The sequence below is a fragment of the Homalodisca vitripennis genome, chromosome 4 (genome assembly GCF_021130785.1).
Source record: "Homalodisca vitripennis isolate AUS2020 chromosome 4, UT_GWSS_2.1, whole genome shotgun sequence".
Classification (NCBI taxonomy): Eukaryota; Metazoa; Arthropoda; class Insecta; order Hemiptera; family Cicadellidae; genus Homalodisca; species Homalodisca vitripennis.
The window spans coordinates 170,243,535-170,260,137 of NC_060210.1; the positions used below are offsets into that span (position 1 = coordinate 170,243,535).

At 37.9% G+C, this 16,603-nt stretch overlaps 1 protein-coding gene across 1 annotated transcript in view; it reads left to right on the forward strand.

Moving 5' to 3' along the window:
• Window positions 1-2,023: 2,023 nt before the first annotated feature.
• LOC124360599 (neurogenic locus Notch protein) overlaps window positions 2,024-16,603 on the forward strand; it is a 155,556-nt gene continuing 140,976 nt past the window's right edge. The window contains exon 1 of the mRNA XM_046814344.1: window positions 2,024-2,299. Within this exon, the coding sequence (XP_046670300.1) occupies window positions 2,215-2,299 (85 nt within the window). The 5' untranslated portion in view covers window positions 2,024-2,214. The remainder of the gene's footprint in view (window positions 2,300-16,603) is intronic.

A 16,603-nucleotide genomic window follows, 5' to 3' on the forward strand; every position in this document is an offset into this window, starting at 1 on the left:
CGTTTTTTGACCAACGAGTCTAATTCCAAAACGTGTCTTTACCAGATCAAAGTATGAGACTATATTTTCTTGATCGCGGCAACAGGGTGAAAGATATTTTTCAGCCTATACTGTGTAGTGTGTCCCAGTCCACATGAATAGGTTTACACGATTGTTGGTGTTACCAGTGTGCCGCTGTGAATGGTTTCAATTTCAGTTTTAATAAACTGGTTTTACGATCAACTTGTAATTGGTACTCATTACAAATAAGTTCCCATCAAATCACATTTGTAGTAGTGATAGTTTATTTTCAAACTAAAAAAAAACACATTTATACAATTTATTTTAAATATATTTTTCTAGAGCGACCCCTTTTATGAAAATAAACGAGTTCAGTAAATTTTACACACTATTATAGTGTATAATATAGTTTTACACTATATTATATTTTATTTTACATAGCAAATGAGCAGTATTTTTTCTTGATTGAAACAACAAAACAAACGCTCTACGGCACTAGAATTACTTTTGACCGATTAGATCACAATGGCCGGAGCCAAACTATTTTAATTGAAAGCTTTTTAGGCCAACGTATTTATATATTTTCTTGATTCGTCAACAATACAAACTTTATTAGGGCACTAAGAATAACTTAGAAGAAGAAACAAGAGTGTAGAAAGTAGACACTTTTTGACTAAGCCTTTCAGACAATATGGATGTAGGTACTTCTTTGATGGTGGCAACAAAGCAAACTCCCTACTTTGGTATGTGAAATATAATCGTTCGAACCAAAAAATGCGTCTTCACGTATTAACCTGTAACAAGAGCCAGTTGTAATTTTGCTTAACTTATAAATATCTTAACAAAAAACGAATAATATGTGCCTTATACACCTATTAATATGTCAAAATCATGTCTACTTTCGATTCAAAATTATCATAGAGCTGTATCATATTAAACCATAAGTGCTGTTCCTAAGATTACTATAGACTTAGTATTATCCACCCTGGTCTACAATAGTTCAGGTGTTCTGAAATTGCGTGGAATGCTTCAGAGAAATGTGTATATTTCATTGGTACTTGTATAAACTTATTCACGCTCCCACTTCGTAACTCCAAAACATAGCTTTTTTTACTAGTCAAATTATTCTAAAATGGATCAAGAGATTGAAAAACTTTTTCGACATATTATCTTTTTAACATCACTTATTTTCAAGAACGTTTATTATGCTATTTTGTAAGTATATGCTTATGCTTATGTTTATGTGACCTATATAATATGTCAATACTTTGTACAATTATCTATATTACCAACGTAATTGTGATATAAATTTGCACTCTCTGCCTCAAATCGTGGACGAAAATTATGTTTAAAATACATACAGATAATCATACAGTCAATATTTACGTAATATTATTAGAATCATACAATTTCTGATATTGCATCGCTATTAGGGTTGATGTTAAAACTTAGCACTAGCCACACTGTTTGTTTTGTGTTATTTTATTATTAACGTTATAACAAAACAAATTAATTAAATTTCACACTAAATGTTTGCTGAATACGTCATGTACCTACGAGAATAATTTAGGTAATGCCACTTTTTTAGCAACAATATTTATTCGAATTTTATTTACAGTGAACGTATATCATGGTAATATTAATGAATATATTAAGGTTGCAGTTATATAAAATGTTTTTATATACATTGCGACAGTAGGGCATGTCGTGTGATTTGATTAGTGAAATGAATAAACAATATTATATAGACTGGATTTCCAGCAACTGGTTCATCCTCCACAACACAGACTACAATCTTCATTTTCACTCCTAAAATATAGTCCGGTAGGAAATAACATTAACGCTCATTCAGTATTTACGGCTGACTTTCTAATTGTAAATCTAGTTATTAAAAATATAATTGTATTAGTATTACATTATAAAAACTACGAGTTTTGTAATATAACAAAAATCTGTACAGACTTAACTTTCCCACAGGTCGGCGCGCGGAGGTATACTAGCTTGGAACTACTTACTCCAGAGCCTGGAGGACAAAAGCTGCTCATAGTTCGTTCGGTGCGCGACCGTTAGACATTGGGTCATGACTGGTGTGCGTAGTGTTAGTGCGTTGCATTTATGATGTTTTTGCATTAATTATGAGTGAAGTGTAGTGATCAGTGAATTGTTTATCGACTAATGTGAATCAGTGATATTGGATTAAGTCGCTTCATCACAATGAGGCGATGTTTGGATTATAATCTACTGCCTCTTATTATAGTTGGGTTCATTATTGTATTGGAGCTACCCGCCAGTGTTTCAGGTAAGAGATTTTCTTGAATACAATTTTAGCTTTTGTAAACCGACTGTATGATTATAAAGTGAGCTATTAAGCGGTATGTTCGGTTCTATAAAGAAAACATCAACTGCGATGGGATATCGTAAATGTATGGTAGCCTACAACCTGTTGCTGTCCCAGTCTTGCGTGCGAAGCCACTTTGTACAGAAAACTTTCCCATTTTAAGGCTAAGACATAAAATAATAATATTTATCCTCTTGCAAATTTAAGTAAGCTTCACTTTTATAGTTATTAGTCTTATAAATAACATATTTCCTATAAGTGGTCAGCGGGTTAAAAACGTGGGCACCGACTCATGAACTGGGGGTTACAGCTCTCAAACTAACTTAATCACTGTATCATTTTGGTATAAGTAACATTAATAGGGTGTAGTTGAACATTTAAATTATTTAAATTTCTTTACTAATAATAAACAGCCTATATTGGGACTTGTAGGGACTCCATAAAACGATTTAAAATCAACTTAAAAATATTCCTGACAATTTAATTTGTTACCTAAGTTAATATTCAAATTTTTACACTAACCCAAAATAATCAACATCATTGGGTCTGTGGGTGTGCCCCACTTAACTTTAAAGAATAGGGGACCTGACAGGGAATTGAGGTTCTGGGTCTGGTATAGCAATGTAGTGTTTGGTTAAAAACTTAGTTTTCTCCGTAATATTCAAATATTTAAAAGTATTAAATCATAGAAACATGACTGTGTACTAAAATATATCTTTTATATCTTTCCTGGCCTCAGTTCCCTATCAAGAGGCCAAACAATTGAATAAGATATTAAATTTAAGCTATGCAATAAAATATAAATTCCACTAAAAAGATTGAACACTGTCAACGTTTTATTTCGATACGTTAGTATTTTATATACAGTATTAAGTTATATGTTACATCTGGTTCTATAAAAAGTGTATAAAAAAAGGATGATATAAATTACGTTAACGTATATACTATACTTCTTGCTGGTGTTTAGATAATTCAAGACCAGTTAGTATAATCATAGTGAAGGTGTTAACAGATTTCAATTTCTTATTGTCTTGCAGGGTAACAAATACCTCATGGCGTTAAGAATGTAAGCTAGTTATTCATAAAGATCAGTCTAGAGAGAAAAAAACCAAGCAATGTTATGGCGGAGCGATTCCTCTTTATCACTAAAATCTGATTATTGACTAGAAAAGTAAAAGGTCTTGTACAATCAAGTAGGAAGTGGTTATCTCAAATCATCTTCTTGTAAATAATAACAAAAGAAATTTAATTGAATTTAACATAAATAACGCAGATCATGCATGTCCCTTTTTTTCTTTCATTGGCGATTCACTTATAAATCCCTATCCTTTCACATATTTTCTTAGAATTTGCATATACAAAAATTCAAGATTGAAGGAAACTTCAATAAAAGACTGAGCAATTTGTCATCTTCCACGCTTGTATGTACAATTTCCATGAAAATAGCAATATTACAATTCAAAAACATAAAACAACTTTTTAAATGGCAGACATTTAATGTGCAATGGTTGTATTGGCTCTTAAACTCTGCTGGATTCGCTGAAGTTTGAGTGTAATCTGTGTATGTTTGAGAATAGTTTAAAGAGTTGTTGCTGAGTTGCCATTACAGCATTGAGATTATTTTCTCCTAATAATGTTGAGTTAATAATAGTGAGCCATCTGTAAAAGAAGGTTTTATTTTTTATCACTAACATAAATAAGAGTTTAAGTTAATGTGTATGTAAAAAAATATACATTTACTATCTCGTAACTATATTATATAAATTTTCAATTGACAAAGATGCAAAATGACACTATTGTGTGGATTTTGTTGCTATCATAATTTTCTTTCACTGTGCAGTAGCCAAGATCACAAACAACGGGAACTACACCTGTTAGTTCAGGTGTGACATGTTGTTTGTGATATTGGCTACTGTGTAGTGACATCTGTGGTTTTTTCCAGTCTGACTTCATGCTGTTTGTCAGTATTACTTAATAAATACTATCCTTTCAATTCATTACTACATACTTATAAATTGTCATACCACCTATGTTTACTAGAAATCTACCGATCATTCCTGCATTACAGAGTTGAAAGTCAAGGTAATAAACCATATACTGTAGGCTACTCTGAACTATAACATCCAAAAACTACATTGTATGGTGTTATGGTATCTAAACTAAAATTATTTTGCCATACTTAGAAAGGCAACTTTTCAGGTTCCTTCTCTCCTCCTTCACTAAATGTTTAGAAGTATGAATCAAGTGAAATGTATAAAATAAAACTGGCCATGGCAGATATTTGTATCGGCAGCTTCACCAAACTCTTATAGCACGCATGTAGCAAATTAATAAACATATAAAATAAAATGATCCATTCTATCCCATTCTGAAATGTTACATGTATGCAGTTAGTTATAGCGTAAATAACTTTTTCTATCAAAAGGGACTCTTTTGGAATAAACAAATCTGTTTTTGGGAAGTTAAAATTTTTTTAAATGTAACTTACTAAGCATAATAATGTGATATATCAAATTAAAGAGCATTTAAAATGGAAAATACGGTAAATTTGAGCTTTTTAGTTGCAGTGGCGTTTTAGCTGTAATGATTTTACATATACTAAACCAGGCAAAGAAAGTCACTTTTTATTTTTAAGGGTAACTACTTAACAAATTTGCCGGGACGTATTTATGTCATGTAATGCATACTTAGTTCAATGAAGGCTGATAGATTTTGATAATCGATCTAATTTAATAACGAAGAATGTAAAAGATGTTGATATATAGTAGATCTTTGCTGTTACAATCTGTATATTTTAGAGAACCAGGAAAATGTGAACCGGGACATATATATATATATACCCGGGAGTTACTAAGAATGTGTAACTGGACCGTGGCACGTCAGACTGTGTTTGGCGTCAGCAGTCAGCGGCGGTGCGGGCTCAGTCACAGTAGCTGGTTGCCAACTCGCGGCAAATGACTGTTTTCCGCTCCGTCTGAGAGAACGCATTCATTATCACTTTATTTATCATCTGCTCAATTGTTGTTTTTATTGTCACTACCAGGACTTGTTTACACCGCGCTTCCTCGTCACCGGCAATGTTTCAACGAATCGTTGATTTATTACCATAATTAACATTGGAAGCCCTTCGCGTTTCTTTATCGAGTTGGGATTCTGTGGTTTAACACAATATAGTTAATGTGATTACCATTTTTTGTTTAATTCTCTTTCACAATTCTCTTTCCTTGTGAATGTTAATTCGTATTACATACACCCCGGATGCTCTTGCAGCTCTAGAACAACATTCCCATTCTAATCAATTGTGAAAACGCTTCAGTTTTATAATTTACAATTCAATCGTAATATAGGTAGTCAATTAACCCCGCGAACCTTGCAGTTTAATCACCGTTCAATATTTTAATTGAATAATGAATGACAGAAGGGAACTGTGGAGAGGATGAACCAGTCAGTATATGTGAAGACGTTGAGTTATAATAATGTCAATGCGTTGGGCAGTGACCAGTCCAACAATGTACCACACATGACATTATACTGTATATGCAATGTAGAGGGTTGTTTGTGATACTCCATTATAACTTTTTTCGCCTAGTACTTTCCGGAATATTAATGCCCGTAAGTACACAATTGGGGAATCCGTACATACAACTTGTGTTATCATCAATCCATCCATCAAGAAAATCAAAACTAAAAAGGATAACACAACCTTAGGATCCACTGCTGTAAGGTGACATCCTAACTAGTACCTACTACCAATGGGGTATAAGATTGTTGTTCAGCTGTTACCTTTCGAAAGATCAGTCAGGAATGTAACAGCTTATTGACACCGCTTATATTAGCGTATTAGTTGTTTTCTGAATGAGTCCTTTAGCGACTATACCGAAAATGCCTTAGGAGATTTACCTTACTTTTCCTGGATAAAGAAATAATCAATCTACCATTTCGCGCTCGCTATCCTACCGTTGATGCTCTGACCGTTGAAATTGCTCAATGCTGGCAGGATGCGTGTAACAAACACGTTATTGATAGTGATATCTGTGTCTATTACTCACGTCTTGGACTCTGCTCTGTCAACATTAAACATTGACTGAGATAAGCTGCCGCGTGCCTCTACCGAGAACAAAGACATTCTAAGAAGTGAAATTTAACATTATTAGTTTAGGTTATCGTCCAAGTGGTTTCAAACAGAATTGTACAAAGATAATTTATTTTGTTTGTGGACACTGAATTGTGAAAAGAAAGTTTTGATTTATTTTTTAATGGCATGCAATATATTCAAAATACGTATGTTCAATTATATACAGACTATCGGCGATAATAAGTCTTCTATAAATACACATCGATACTAAATAATAAACTGCAAAATTCGTTCTAGTTAGGAATTTTGATCATAAGTCGGATATGTTGTGGGACGAACCTCTACTAATGAAACTTTCATAATAAATTTTATTTTCACATTTAAATGACAATTTTATCTTGCTATTAATGATAGTCGGTCCTATAGGAGAATAATTCATGAATGAAAAAAGTACTATTCGCTGTGACAAATGGGAGTATATAGGTTTATTTTCTGTTTTCTTTAGTATTACGGAACTGAATGAGTTTATTTAAACCAGTTAGTTATATTCAGTCAACTATTCAGATGTGAAATATTTAAATGAATAGTGGTCCCAGATTTTTCCCTATTGAATGTTATGTTACAATAAGCTATTCTAATTTAGAAATACCAATTTCCGTTCTGTTAGTTGGAATTTTTAAGATTGACAACCTACCTGTTAATATTTATCCAGGATAACATTGTTATGTTGTAAAAATAAAGTTTTTTGTTTGTTTTCCTACTGATTACTATGCTATTAGTTTTTTTTTTATTTTTTTTTATTTTTAGTAATGCCTCAGGCTGGGAGTGGAGACGGTTTCAATTTTCGACCGATACCCGTTCATATTTTTAACCTTTTTCCATACTTTCCAATTTCGATCCCTTACCAGAACTCCTCCACGGAAACTAGGTAGCGTGCAAGTGAGAAGTGACTAAGTGAGGAGGGAGCGGGATCAGTCCCAGTCGTAGGTTGTGTGGCGGTGCACTGAGGCACTCAACAATGGGAGCAACAAGTAGTCTAGCGGTCGCCATGACGACGGGGCAGCTGGTCCGCGAGTCGCGCGCTGTGATTGGTGCGAGCCGACAGCTGTGCACATCTACCGCCCCGGCCGCGGCCCTCTACAGACCGCCCTAAAAACATTCACTTACAACCTGAATGTCCCCCGACGCCCAGAGTGGTTGAGCCGTTACAGTTTTGGCCGGACTGTGTGCGATGCTCGACTCGTTAATTGCACAACGTCGTTGTTTATCAACCCGTAACGGCCGAACCATCTGCGCGCCTTGTGTGTATGGGTTGTACACTCTACCTCTAGCTCTAGCTGTAGTTAATTGCCATTGACCTCACTCCCACATGACAGTCTACTCCAATGTGCAGCTTTTCACGGGTTTTGAGACACAGTTGTAGCCTACAGATCAACAATCGCAAATTATTTTGTTCACATAAGAACAACGTAATTTTAAAATTGTTTTACTCGATAAATTTACCAAAACTAAATTCAGGAGACTCACGTGGAAATAGTTTTTGTACTTGTTACTTGTAAGACAATGTCTAACAATAAATATATCCATGGTTAACAAAGTTGCTCTATTCAGGACAATTCATAAACTCTTGTCGGATAAAAAAATGAGGCAGAATAAGCTGTTGTGTATATCTTTAACTATAGCTGAGAGCGTTATTGACGTGGTTAGGATACTGCTCAGGTTATATCCACTGCATATTTTCACATTTTAGCCGATTTCAACGTATAAATTTGTATTGTGAAAAATGTCAAATGAAGACATACCAATGCTTTAAAACCCTGTACAGTGCATGTTCTTTATTTTTAACTGACTTTTAAATGGGCTGTCTAGACAAATGGATTTGTGTATCCATGTTAATATTAAGTGAGTTTTCCCATACTACTGACTCGATTTGGATGAAACTTTTTCAAACGATAGGGAATGCCGCAGATTGGCCACGCTTAAGTGTTGTTATAGATCTTTTATGGATTAGACAAGTATATGACCAGGAAATAATTTTCAAATTTGTACGTTAGAAAACCTTATAGAGAAATCAGACAACGCAATTTGCGAAAATACAGATTATTTCTTACAATAACTAGGACTTGCCTCAGAACTGCTTGGAAACATAAAAGATCCGTTCTAGAGGAACGCGACAGTAGCCTATTGAGTGCGGAGGCTTGTTGTGGACAGAATCCTAGTTTGCATCAGGGTTTCAGAAATCGCTCCTGTAGGAATCTTTTAGAGCAACAAGACGGAATAACATGCTCATTGAACATAACTGAACTCACATATTCTAGGGAACATATACCTTTTCTTAACAATGGTACGAGTAACGTCCCTATTGAAGGTAATATGGAAACCCTGTCGTGGAATAATCACACAAAATCAAGTCCGGAGATTGGACTTTTCAAATCAGTGTCAGTTACCTCAGAGTTACAGTGGGAAGTTTCCTAGTCTACATCTGGGATCCCGCTCCTGTAAGTGTCCTTTGGAACATGACATGGAGCAACGAGATGGAATAAGATGCCGAGATGTAGATTTCTTCCAATAATTAGAACTTAAACCTCATATGGTTGGGAACATATCGTCGCTCATAACAACGGATCGAGTACCGTCTCTGATGGAGGCTTTGCGGAATTCTTATTGGAGCAACGTGACAGAATTAAGTGCGGAGATGTAATTTTTTCAGTAATCGAATGTTACCTAGGAGTTGTGTAAAGCTTTCTAGTCTACATTAAGAACGCTTGTTCTCATGGGCCGTAGTGACGTATATATTGAATGCAATATACAAATTCGTCCTGAAGCAGCGGCACAAGCGGAGACTGGAATGTTCCTAATCACTGAAACTTTTGTTATCTGAAACTTCCTGTGGGAAGTGCCTATTCTACTACGGAGGTCCAGAAAACGCTCTTGTATGAAACCTGTGAAACGACCACGAGACGGAATTGGATGCCGAGATCTATTTATCGTCCAATGATCATAATGTACTCTATATATGCTATGGAACATATCATAGATTGCAGGAATGAGACAGGACTGTGTGTGTGTGTGGAGAGTTGAATATTTTAATCATTAAGTTACCTCATATCTGCTGTAGAAAGCTTTCTAGTCTATAACAGGACTTAAGATAACGCTGCTCTGGGAATAACCTTTGAATAAATTTTGTTCAGTGTGTATTGGGTTACTTAAATAATATATTTTGTGTTTGTAACGCATTATTCGATGTAACACATGTTCGCTTAGTCAGTCAAGTTGGTGATAATTTACCTTAATATACTCTACTAAATAAAACCTCATAAAATACAAGGATGGATTCCGCTCCCCGTAAATTCTTTTGATTATTTGAATATTACAGAAGATTGTTTCCTCTCCTAGAAGAGCAGGACAAGATAACACGTAGGTAGGTAACACCAATCACACACATTCTACTAGCATTTGAATAAGTAATGAAGTCGCATTAGCGTCTCTCCACGTTTCGGTCACAATCTGAGTGTGGCGGTCACACCGAGCCGTGCCGCCTCGTTACCTGCTAATCAATTTGGAAAAGTGTCTCATTATTGGCGAGAAGAAAGGTCGAGGCGAGGGTGAAGATACTGCGGGAGACAGTCGGTCGTGTCGAGCCTTGTGTACACGTGCAGACAAGTCTCTATGTGACTAACATATTGTATTGTGTGTTGGGTGGGGGGGGGGGGTGTATTTTGCTGGGTGTCATCGAATAAATCCTAGAATATAACTCCTTAAATATAGGGTGCCCATAACTCTCTGGACAAAGGTATATAACGTTATTGCTCAGGTTAAGACAAACACATTTCACCATATGAACATGGGTCTCTGATGCTTAGTTTCCCATCTGTCTGTCTGTATGTGTTTTTTAGAAAAACATTAATATCTTAAAAACTAACAAGTTTAATTATACCAAATTTGATTCAAATGATTATGATAACAAGGCCAATTGTTCTTGAAATTATCTTTAGTATTTTCAAAATGACGACCATTAAAACTTTTGAATATCTTAAAAACCAGCAGTTTTTCTCAAGAATTACATGAATAACAGTTTTTATAAGATATACAAATCTAATGACACTAACATTATTTAATGAGCTATGATAAATAACTCATTTATTATAGACAGATAGATGGGAAACTAAGCATCGGAGACCCTTGTTCGTATGGTGAAATATGTTTGTCTTGACCTGAGCAATAACGTGGTATTCCTTTGTCCAGAGAGTTACAGGACAAACTGTATTTTTAGAAGAAGTGTTATTTTGACCTTCCCATTGGTTTAATTGCCACTCATTTAATATAATGTATATCATCTATTCCAATTTTTATACCCTGACATAAATACGCGATACAAAAATCATCTTGGCGTTCAAGTTTATACTGTTGACGAAGATAGTGACAGGGAAGTCTGTGATAGCCTGTTGGTGAATTGTTTACTGAATGTAATGATTAAAACAATGTGTAATCTTGATTGCCCCCAATAGTAAGTTTAATTATTATATCAATGAAATATATTCTTGTACACACTGATACTTGTGTTCACATATGAGCCAGGTGGCTCTCCAGGACCGAAGCAAGCAGAATGTCCTGGCTGAGCGAGGGTAGGTGTCCATTGTTATATCACAATACAGAGGGGAGGGTAAATCTGCTGCACTACCTGGGCCAGGCAGAAGGACCGGACCGGTTTTTGCTATAGTCCGTCCTTCAACCTTCATACACTAGCATCGTTCTATGTGTATGAAATACTTGCACAGACCGTGACAGTGGTCATTACACTGTGAATAGCCTAGAGAGCGAAGTTTGTAGATAGTATTTTTCTACTATTTGATAATGTAGCAAGGACAACTTGGAGCTACCACTAGCAGCATGAAGGGTCTCCCCTGAAATGCGAGTGTCATTTGGTACGGTGTCAACGAACAATCGAACTCAAGCGCTATGACGCTCCTCAGTATGCGACTGCTTTATTTACTAGGTTGTCAGCGAACACTTCAATTTTAAGCGCTTAACTCTTCTCAGTATGCGACTGTTGAATACGTTATCATTGATAACATTCATTGAAGTGCCGTAAATTCCGCAATAACCAGTGTGACGCACGAAGAGTCAAGTGTACAGGCAGTGCAGTGCGGGTGAATGAGTATAGATAAGCAGGAAGCGGGCGGTTATACAGAGTGTAGCGGCAGCGGCTCTGTTCTGATTACATGACATCCGCCGCGCCGTACCTCGATACCCCTGCACGGTATCTCTGACATCTCATATACGTCAATTTGTTGGCTTTACAGTTCAGTGTCAGTGTACAGTGCGGGTGAACCTGTGGGCTGTTATACAGAGTGTAGCGGCAGCGGCTCTGTTCTGATTACATGACATCCGCCGCGCCGTACCTCGATACCCCTGCACGGTATCTCTGACATCTCATGTACGTCAATTTGTTGGCTTTACAGTTCAGTGTCAGTGTACAGTGCGGGTGAACCTGTGGGCTGTTATACAGAGTGTAGCGGCAGCGGCTCTGTTCTGATTACATGACATCCGCCGCGCCGTACCTCGATACCCCTGCACGGTATCTCTGACATCTCATGTACGTCAATTTGTTGGCTTTACAGTTCAGTGTCAGTGTACAGTGCGGGTGAACATGTCGGCGGTTATACAGAGTGTAGCGGCAGCGGCTCTGTTCTGATTACATGACATCCGCCGCGCCGTACCTCGATACACCTGCACGGTATCTCTGACATCTCATATACGTCAATTTGTTGGCTTTACAGTTCAGTGTCAGTGTACAGTGCGGGTGAACCTGTGGGCGGTTATACAGAGTGTAGCGGCAGCGTCTCTGTTCTGATTACATGACATCCGCCGCGCCGTACCTCGATACCCCTGCACGGTATCTCTGACATCTCATATACGTCAATTTGTTGGCTTTACAGTTCAGTGTCAGTGTACAGTGCGGGTGAACCTGTGGGCGGTTATACAGAGTGTAGCGGCAGCGGCTCTGTTCTGATTACATGACATCCGCCGCGCCGTACCTCGATACCCCTGCACGGTATCTCTGACATCTCATATACGTCAATTTGTTGGCTTTACAGTTCAGTGTCAGTGTACAGTACAGTGCGGGTGAACCTGTGGGCGGTTATACAGAGTGTAGCGGCAGCGGCTCTGTTCTGATTACATGACATCCGCCGCGCCGTACCTCGATACCCCTGCACGGTATCTCTGACATCTCATATACGTCAATTTGTTGGCTTTACAGTTCAGTGTCAGTGTACAGTGCAGTGCGGGTGAACCTGTGGGCGGTTATACAGAGTGTAGCGGCAGCGGCTCTGTTCTGATTACATGACATCCGCCGCGCCGTACCTCGATACCCCTGCACGGTATCTCTGACATCTCATATACGTCAATTTGTTGGCTTTACAGTTCAGTGTCAGTGTACAGTGCAGTGCGGGTGAACCTGTGGGCGGTTATACAGAGTGTAGCGGCAGCGGCTCTGTTCTGATTACATGACATCCGCCGCGCCGTACCTCGATACCCCTGCACGGTATCTCTGACATCTCATATACGTCAATTTGTTGGCTTTACAGTTCAGTGTCAGTGTACAGTGCACGGGTGAACCTGTGGGCGGTTATACAGAGTGTAGCGGCAGCGGCTCTGTTCTGATTACATGACATCCGCCGCGCCGTACCTCGATACCCCTGCACGGTATCTCTGACATCTCATATACGTCAATTTGTTGGCTTTACAGTTCAGTGTCAGTGTACAGTGCAGTGCGGGTGAACCTGTGGGCGGTTATACAGAGTGTAGCGGCAGCGGCTCTGTTCTGATTACATGACATCCGCCGCGCCGTACCTCGATACCCCTGCACGGTATCTCTGACATCTCATATACGTCAATTTGTTGGCTTTACAGTTCAGTGTCAGTGTACAGTGCAGTGCGGGTGAACCTGTGGGCGGTTATACAGAGTGTAGCGGCAGCGGCTCTGTTCTGATTACATGACATCCGCCGCGCCGTACCTCGATACCCCTGCACGGTATCTCTGACATCTCATATACGTCAATTTGTTGGCTTTACAGTTCAGTGTCAGTGTACAGTGCGGGTGAACCTGTGGGCGGTTATACAGAGTGTAGCGGCAGCGGCTCTGTTCTGATTACATGACATCCGCCGCGCCGTACCTCGATACCCCTGCACGGTATCTCTGACATCTCATATACGTCAATTTGTTGGCTTTACAGTTCAGTGTCAGTGTACAGTGCAGTGCGGGTGAATCTGCGGGCGGTTATACAGAATGTAGCGGCAGCGGCTCTGTTCTGATTACATGACATCCGCCGCGCCGTACCTCGATACCCCTGCACGGTATCTCTGACATCTCATATACGTCAATTTGTTGGCTTTACAGTTCAGTGTCAGTGTACAGTGCAGTGCGGGTGAATCTGCGGGCGGTTATACAGAATGTAGCGGCAGCGGCTCTGTTCTGATTACATGACATCCGCCGCGCCGTACCTCGATACCCCTGCACGGTATCTCTGACATCTCATATACGTCAATTTGTTGGCTTTACAGTTCAGTGTCAGTGTACAGTGCGGGTGAACCTGTGGGCGGTTATACAGAGTGTAGCGGCAGCGGCTCTGTTCTGATTACATGACATCCGCCGCGCCGTACCTCGATACCCCTGCACGGTATCTCTGACATCTCATATACGTCAATTCGTTGGCTTTACAGTTCAGTGTCAGTGTACAGTACGGGTGAACCTGCGGGCGGTTATACAGAGTGTAGCGGCAGCGGCCTTAAATCTGTAAAGAACTGGTGGACAAGCACTTTTCAGGCGTGGTTAGCCAGAAGTGTGTTGGGTAAATGACATGACGATTAAGATTGAATAAATGAATGTTTTTGTTCAAGTGAAGAAAAGTTCATTTTTAACAATCTACCTCGTAGGAATGTTTAACATCAGTAGATATGGAAGACTAACTACAGAAATAATTGTTTTGCCAAGAGACAAGGCATGTTAAGAGAGATCATGTATATGTAGCATAAACAGCAAGGGTTCAATTAAGGCGCCTTGAGTTACGTAATTTCGCATAAACATAAATCCGAGAGATAATTTTTCCCTTCTTTTATGAACCTCAACACATTGGACATGATCAGTTGAAGTTTTATACCAATTTAATAAATTGCACAAATACCAAAACAAGTTTATTCAAACGAATTTCACTTTGAACTTTATCGAATGACTCTTATGTTGCATGCTGCAGAATTTCAGTATTGCAGATCGTTAACAATATGTTCAGTTGCAACTCAAACCAAATGTTTCAATGGAGACCTAATTTTATATGCGTATAAATTAATAAATCTTGTTAAGTTTAGATCAATACCGAATTATAAGTTGTATTGTTTTCGAAAGAAGTCGATATTATTTAGTCCTTGTTCTACCAATCTTGATATGATCTTTTCTTTACGAAGATATGATATGAAATATAGGCAGGGTACAAACAGTAAAAGTGAGCAATACTGGTGTTGCTAATTACACTGTTCCTAACGATTAGCTGCTTTGTACATAATGGTATACATATTAATCCTTGAAAATTGATCTCAACATACTTGAAGGTTATATAAATATTGTTATAAAAAGCTGGTAATAGACACATAATTTAGAACTTTAAAGTTGACATTACTGGGATGAGCCTTGGTCGGCTGATAAGTCAATATTGTGTTTATAAATTCAGAATTGAGACTAATAATAGCAATACAGTATGAAAATTCCACATTCTCTCAATTCTTATAGTAGCCTATAGCTAAAAGTGGCAGAGACTCGATGATTAAGAAACCGTTCTGGCCGGAAAGTTGAAATTCAACTATCTCTCGAACTTGATAATCTTTTGTAATAGGAATAGCTTACAATAAAAAGCTTAGATATGCTTTTTTAAAAAGGTGGATCTAAGAGGAGAGATTTCGATTCTCCAGCTAGGCGACTCATATCTTCGCACTGCCCAAGTAACCTGTGAAACCATCGTCATACTGGGCTGGGAGGTATTATTACCCCCTTACAATCCTGATTTAGCAACACGTAATTACCATTTCATTGTTCCGGTGAAAGAGGTATTACGTGGGAAATTCCAGTATAACGAGAATGTTAAAAAAAAAGTTGAAATTGTCAAAGAGTTTTCAGCAGACTGTATAAAATGGCTAGTAACCCGTTGAGATGTGACACAAATGTTTATGAAGTCTATGTTGTCAAGTAGGTAGGGTGTTCTTTTGTAAAAATTAAAGGCTTTTTCTATAGAACTATTACCTTTTTTAATTATTGAATGCCCCTCGTATTTTGTAGATGTAGGCCTACGTTTTTATAGAATTATTATTCGTGGACGCGCACGCACACACGTTCGAGTTAATTATTTTAGTACAAGCCTAAAAATTACATTACAATACTTTCATGGTCGGTTAGTACTCTTTCGCTGGAGTCTGGTAGCCATCATATCTGTGTAAATGAGCCATTTCATTTTAACTTTGGACTGCCTGAAAACAAAATTACAAATAGTAAGCTCCTATGCGATACCTTTAAAAATATAAATGACAGTAAGTATTGTATAATATCATAAAACTGCTCTTACTATTTCTCATATATCTCAACTCCTCTACATGTCATCGCCATTGAGAACTATCATTGCTAACTTCTCATTATTTATTTTTTAATTTGGTATTAGTGTATTTTGTTTCATTCTTAGTGTGTAATGTTGATAACCAATGTTTAATGAGCCCACTGTTCCTATATTTAGTCAAATCTGTCGATGAGTTGTAAGTATAATCCGTTCCAACAGTCTGAGAATCATTCGCCAATCAAGATTTGAATATTGGGAACAGTTCGCACGGATCTCATTTCCAGTATACAAAACCGGTGTTACAGTCGTGGGCCGGTCTGTGCTTCAGACTGCGGCATGACGGCCCAGGGCCGGGCGAGTGAAAGTATCGGTTAGTTTGTTCCTCTGGCCATCCCTTGTTTAGTTTGCGCAATTTCAGCCCAACCCTACTGGTGCTGCTCAACCACTTGTCGTTTGTTCTAGTTTGTGGTTTATTTAATCAGCTGTTTACAAATTATTAACAATATAACAAATTAAATATCATGCCTTGCTTTCATGAAGACCTGATTTAAAAAAATCTTCTGATAAACAAATAAAAAGTAAATCGAGTAA